Source organism: Apis laboriosa, unplaced genomic scaffold (genome assembly GCF_014066325.1).
Source record: "Apis laboriosa isolate Shangri-la unplaced genomic scaffold, ASM1406632v1 scaffold21_cov150, whole genome shotgun sequence".
Taxonomy (NCBI): domain Eukaryota; kingdom Metazoa; phylum Arthropoda; class Insecta; order Hymenoptera; family Apidae; genus Apis; species Apis laboriosa.
The window spans coordinates 2,438,090-2,444,138 of NW_025222365.1; the positions used below are offsets into that span (position 1 = coordinate 2,438,090).

The 6,049-nt window shown below is 26.2% G+C and overlaps 2 protein-coding genes across 4 annotated transcripts; both read right to left on the reverse strand.

The window, feature by feature from the left end:
• On the reverse strand, positions 1 to 1,689 carry LOC122712942 (protein D2-like). The gene is made up of 5 exons (XM_043932984.1): positions 1,529 to 1,689; positions 1,320 to 1,432; positions 950 to 1,070; positions 382 to 595; positions 1 to 300 (listed from the first exon to the last, which is right to left on the reverse strand). The coding sequence occupies exons 1-5, from the start codon at positions 1,560 to 1,562 to the stop codon at positions 162 to 164; spliced, it is 621 nt and encodes a 206-aa protein (XP_043788919.1). The 5' UTR covers positions 1,563 to 1,689; the 3' UTR covers positions 1 to 161.
• Positions 1,690 to 1,992: 303 nt separating this feature from the next.
• LOC122712852 (protein D2-like) lies at positions 1,993 to 3,707 on the reverse strand. 3 transcript variants are annotated; one of them, XM_043932805.1, is made up of 3 exons: positions 3,569 to 3,707; positions 2,607 to 2,858; positions 1,993 to 2,522 (listed from the first exon to the last, which is right to left on the reverse strand). In XM_043932805.1, exons 2-3 carry the CDS (start codon positions 2,800 to 2,802, stop codon positions 2,170 to 2,172), a joined length of 549 nt encoding a protein of 182 aa, XP_043788740.1. In that variant the 5' UTR covers positions 2,803 to 2,858; positions 3,569 to 3,707; the 3' UTR covers positions 1,993 to 2,169. The 3 variants fall into 3 exon arrangements, with proteins under 3 accessions (XP_043788740.1, XP_043788741.1, XP_043788739.1); XM_043932806.1 differs by lacking the exon at positions 3,569 to 3,707 and adding an exon at positions 3,286 to 3,402; XM_043932804.1 differs by lacking the exon at positions 3,569 to 3,707 and adding an exon at positions 3,186 to 3,339.
• Between the last annotated feature and the right edge of the window lie 2,342 nt (positions 3,708 to 6,049).

Sequence of the window (6,049 nt, forward strand, 5' to 3'; positions counted from 1 at the left end):
TATTGTCTTATGAAACATTTATTAATATCATTTCACCGTTCTTCATTATAGATCGGTAGTCATGTTTGTACAAGCAATATGTTCGTACCATCACCTGAATATTAATAAAAAGAATATCCTTTGTTAATTAATTGTTAAAGATTTAAAATTGCTTGAGATCCTTAAAATCCTAAGAGCTTCGCGTACGCGGGCACATTATCATCATATTCAACTCTCATGAAGTTTCCTGCTATTGGACCCTCCAGATTATATTTTTCTGCAAACTTCTTTACGTTGAACCGCTTTCGCTGAGGACCATCTCTGAAATTCATGTACAAAACCGATGTAAATATGATGCGATTAAAAATCATGTGAAAACGATTGACAAAAACTCAATTTTACCTGTTGCTTAACCTTCTCTCGTCGAACGTAATGGATCCTTGAGTCTGTTTATAAACGAGAAAAACGTATCGATGTTTCCCAGTATTTTTTGGCGGCGCTGGGCCAACGTATTCAGCTAATACTTCTCCTTTGGCAATATTCTCTTCCGGAATATTTCCGACCAACCAGTGTCGAAATTCTCTATTATATCCTTTTCTAGTCGGTACATCAGGATCTGAGGAATAACAAAACATAATTCTATCTTCTTTATCATCATTTACATTTTAATAGTTATATCGATCAAATAGTTTAATACTATATATCGATCGCTAAATCATCAACTGAACGGCAAACAAGAACCAGTGTATGAAAGAAACAGGTTTGTCCGCATCGACTTTCACCAAGTCGAATGACAAACATCGAGAATTCCACTAGGATAAAATAATACAGTATTTATATATGTAATACCATGTTCTTTTTTAAAAACGAATTAAAATTAATTTTAATTTTTAAATAAACTTTAAATTCATTAAATAATAATAACACTAAATTCAAAAAATTATTTTTTGAATTAGTCTATCAAGCTTACCTGTCATTACTAACGTGTAAAGTACACCTCCTTCGTGTTTATAATGAATTTCTGGAATCTGTCGTGTTTCTGTTGGAGTTAATTCATTTCCCAAATCAACACTCTTGTCCCCATATTTCACCTAATTCAAATTCATATCTGAATTATTGCAATATAAATTTTTATTATATATATTATTATATACGTTGAATTTGTAGATTTAATCTAATTCATTCGCAATGCGATGATAAAAACAAATATCTATGTATACAATATGTATGTATAACAAATATATTTATAATTAGGAACAGTTTGATTCATACACAAACACGTATACACATATACACGCATATATTCCAACATTAACTACGATTATCAATGAAAACTGCACCTCGATTTTCTCCACCGGTGCTACGTCTAATATATTCGGTACAATCAACGCTTTTTCAAATTCCGTACGAGTATCCTTAGCCGTGATAATGTGGATACTGCAGGCGAGAATTCCTGCAACATATTTTTATATCATATTTAACACACAATGAACGAAATTAACCAAACTAATTGAATTCCCGCTTCATTCTTAAGAATAAATAACAATACCTAGTATCATAAAGTATTTCATCTTTGTTATCATCGCACTTAGTTTCGTCGAACTATGACATGCTTGACTCTGATGAAACGTTTTATTTCACAGTCTATTCCCCCTCCTTTAACTTATAACCTGACAAGAATTCGTATCCTTTTCTTTTCATTTGTCGTCAAACAATCCCCACTCATCCCCACTTTCTATCAACTTTCGTATCCTCTTAAACATTTCGTAACATTTCTCTTCTCACAATCTTCTCTCTTTTGAAAATCTTCTTGCTATTAAATAGTATCTTAGTATACATAGATACGAAATGAATACCAGATAACCGATTCTGAATATTATCAAACGATTTGGAAAAATTTTAGTTATCGGGTAATACTTATATTTTATAATATAAGTATTATAATATAATATAAATAATATAAGTATTATATAAATAATAGAATAAAATGTAATCGATCAAGAAATGCAATAATACATTATTATTTCATTTATTTTCCTGCATTGTAAATGCATATATGTATACAAGCATTATATTAGGATAATAAGAAAAGAAATTGGTACTACATAAACGTTCACAATCGTTTAATATAAAATATAATATGATATTTTTGTTGCGTACTGATATTTAAGAATCTATATATAAATATTTTTAGCCTTCAAGTTGCTTGTAGAGAAGCGGAACATAATCATCGAATTCCGCCTGATACATATTTGCTGCAATAGGATCACCTAATTTGTATTTTGTAGCGAATTTTCGAATGGAAAAATTTCCACGATTCTGTCCGCTTCGATTAGTTAGACGACGTTCATCGAACGTAAGTTTTCCAGGTTGTTTATATAACAGAAACACATAACGATGAAGTCCTGTGTCTTTTGGTGGACCTGAACCAATATAATCAGAAAGGACATCTCCTTTGGCAATTTCCGAACCAGGGATATTTCCTATTAGCCAATGATGCCATTCACGGAATTTTGGATTTTTACGACTTGGTGCATCTGGATCTATGAGCAAAATACAATAAATTGATTCGATTCTTAAATCTAAGTAATTGTTAATTAAAAATTTCAATGGGATGAAAGACTTACCAGTCATGCAAAGAGTATAATAAGTATTCGTATCACCATCCCATGTAACATTAGGTTTATCTTTAACCTGAGTTGGTGTTAACACTTTGCCAATATCAACGGAAATTTGATTCGGATAAGTAACCTTTAAAATATTTTCTGGAACCTTATCTATAACGTCGGGTACGACACCATGAGTTTGCAACGCTTGAGCCATGGAAGATAAAAGACGAGTTCCAATTTCAACGAGAGGTTTTCTTACGAATAGAGAAGCTGAAAATATATCGAATAATAACAAATAAGAAATTTAGAAAACAAAAAATTAATTCACTCTTTAATCAATCGTGATCAAATCGTAAAATTGAGGTTATTGAAGATAATTAATACGCAACTGAAACAATTAGTTTATTCAACACTAAATAATCGTATAATATTTTACGACGATATTATCGACCATTACAAAAAAACAAAAGATATAATAAAAAAATGAATGTGTCGAAAATAAAATAAAAAAAAAATATCGCGTTATATTCTATTCTATTATTCAACAAATTTAAAAAAAAAGAAAATGCAATACAGTTCAATTTAATTAAGTATTACTTGTGTTAATGAAAAGCAGTGACATGACATCCAATACGAACTAATGCAAATACAACGTTCTGAAAAAAATGTAATCAAAAAAACTAATATAACTTTGTACCAATTTCAGAAGACCGGTATACTACAAACGTAATCGATTGTTCCTTTTCTTTTATACGTTCCTTCTAACTATACTTCATTCAACGAATAAAGTCACCAGAAATGATAAAAATTATATCTACAAATGTTGCAATTTCAATAATTAACTGGTAAAAAAATCTTCAATCATATTAAAATTTTAAATATTATAATACATATGATGATACGAAAATTATGATTTTATATTTTGAATGTTCTTCATTATAATAATAATTCTATAAATAATATACGAAATAATAGCTTACTATTTTGTATCTTAGATATGTGCTTCTGCTTTTTGTAGATTTTAATTACGTAGTATTATTTACATCTGATAACTTGATTCGTTGAATAAGCTATATAACACAAGTTCAATGCTATAACTATGATTTTGACATAGCTAACCAATCGTATATTCGAACCAGTCTTGAAAAATCTTGTGAACAAATCTTTATATTAATTTCTTTTAAAATAAATTTCAAATTTTTTAATTTTAAAATTAAAACATATTCTAATAAAAATAATTTAAAATTAATTCTTTTTGTCATTTAATAATTAAAAATTATATATTTAATAGACATTGACATACCATCTAACAGTAATATATAGAACTAATCTATTGTGATGAATTTTTAAGCACAGACAAGATGTATTTAATATTTAATGAGACTTTGCAGGTAAAAAAAACAATAAAATTAATGAGATATTGAAAGTATCTTTTGAACACATAAATTTTATAAAATAAATATAAATAGGAAAAGAGATAGAATAAAAATTCAATATTGACGAAAGCACCATCTAGTATATCTTTCATGAAACAAATAGTGTGAGAAGGACAGAGATAGAGTAAAAATAGTCAAATCAGCGCCATCTCTTGATTGCCATAAATGAAACTCAATACATAAGGACAAACATAAGAAAATAATAAAAGAAGGATAGAAATAAGAATTGACTATCAGCGCCATTTCTTAATTCTCGAAGAGAAAGATAAGAATTTAAAATCAATGCCATCTCTTAAACGTTTTTAGAAACATAATTTTTTAAAGAAATGTCTTTGATACTCGAAAGATGGCATTGATGGTTAATTCTTATTCTATTTCTGTTTTTCTTATTATTCTCTCTTTTTATCTTCTTATGTTCATTTCTAAAGATGGTGCTGATTCTTTAATTTTTTATTATCTTTATTCTTGTTATTATTATTTACTTTTTAATTTATATTTTATAAAATTTATGTGCTTGTAAAACAACAAATGAATCTAATTAATTTTATTTTTTTGTTCTTGATTAAAAATTTTAACAAATTATTATGGATTGTATCTTTAGTTGCAAACCAATAATTCCAGTCCGAAATCCAGATATAAATCATTTTATTCATTTAAACTATAAAAAAATTATAAATAAAATTTATATATAAATATAGTAGAAAAAATAATATTTCAAATGCATATAATAATATTTAGAAATAAATGTTATAATAATGAAAAATTAATGAAAAATTTATTGCGTATCATTGGCATTAATTCGATATAACATATTAATCATTAATAAATAATTAATTAAAAGAAATTTTATATTAAATCTGATATAAGAAACTTGTTTAGAATTCTAGCTTCAAGATACAAACTCAAAAATGTAAAAATTTTTAATAGAAAACAAGTAATTAATGAATTTTCAATATGGCGTCTTCCATGCATTAGAATATATGATGCGTTAATTAGTAGTAAATAATAATAATAAATAATAATGAAAGAGAATTTTATATTAAAATTGATAAAATAAACTAGCGTGAACCTTTAGCTTTAAGATATGAAGTTAAAAGTGATGAAATTTTGAATAGGAAACGAATAATTAACGAATTTTCCATGTGGCATCTTTGAAATGGTGGAAGATACTCTCCATCCTTTTCGCACAATCTTGCTTTCCTTGTCTACGACTTCGAATACCTCTTTATATATTATGTTATGCTAGTAACAAGTCGAAGCTTCGAGTATCCAAACGCGAGATGGCGTTACTGGAAACATTTTGATCGCTGTTTTATTATTGACAATATTGACAAATATATTTAGTCAATAATTAAAATTTAAAAAAGAAACAATATTAATTAAATGTTATGTTTGATTTATTATATTTATATATAATTTAAAATTTATTTAAATAGCAACGTGTGAGAAGAAAATAAGAATATATGTAAAGAATGAATTGAATAATAAAAAAAAGAAAAATATTTGTTTATGTATATGTAAAAATATATACATATAAAATATGATATGTATACAAAAATAAATAAAAATTATTTTTTTTTAATTTTACAATAAGAATTAAGAATTAACGTCATCTCTTGAGTGTTTTTGCAAAAATGATTATTTAAAGAATTGTCTTTATTACTTAAGAGATGGCAATGATAATCAATTCTTATTCTATCTCTGTCCTATTTTCTTCTTGCTATACTTGCTGCTAGTATATAATCATAAATGAAATATAAATCAATTAAATGCATTTTTTTCATTTTTTTTTTAAAGTATTAATTTTAATCTTTAATGTTAAAAAACATAATAGATATTGGTAATAAATACTATATTCTTGATTTTAAAATATATTTATAAAATGATAACCTGGAAAAATAGTACAACCAATGTATGATTGTGAGATACTGGACTTGGCGATAATATAAGATATATTTTGTTAAAAAACAATTTAAAAGAATATTTAGTCAAAAATTGAAGATTTCTAAAATATTTTTTCGTTTA

Bases quoted from the DNA above. Each gene is read 5' to 3' on its own strand.
- LOC122712942 (XM_043932984.1), bottom strand. From the start codon at position 1,562: ATGATAACAAAGATGAAATACTTTATGATACTAG. The intron at 1,071-1,319 runs GTGCAGTTTTCA...AATTTGAATTAG, and splicing joins CACCGGTGGAGAAAATCGAG to GTGAAATATGGGGACAAGAG. The intron at 301-381 runs GTAAAATTGAGT...CATGAATTTCAG, and splicing joins GAGAGAAGGTTAAGCAACAG to AGATGGTCCTCAGCGAAAGC.
- LOC122712852 (XM_043932804.1), bottom strand. From the start codon at position 3,210: ATGTCACTGCTTTTCATTAACACAA. The intron at 2,859-3,185 runs GTAATACTTAAT...ATATATTTTCAG, and splicing joins ACTGCTTTTCATTAACACAA to CTTCTCTATTCGTAAGAAAA. The intron at 2,523-2,606 runs GTAAGTCTTTCA...TTTTGCTCATAG, and splicing joins TTATACTCTTTGCATGACTG to ATCCAGATGCACCAAGTCGT.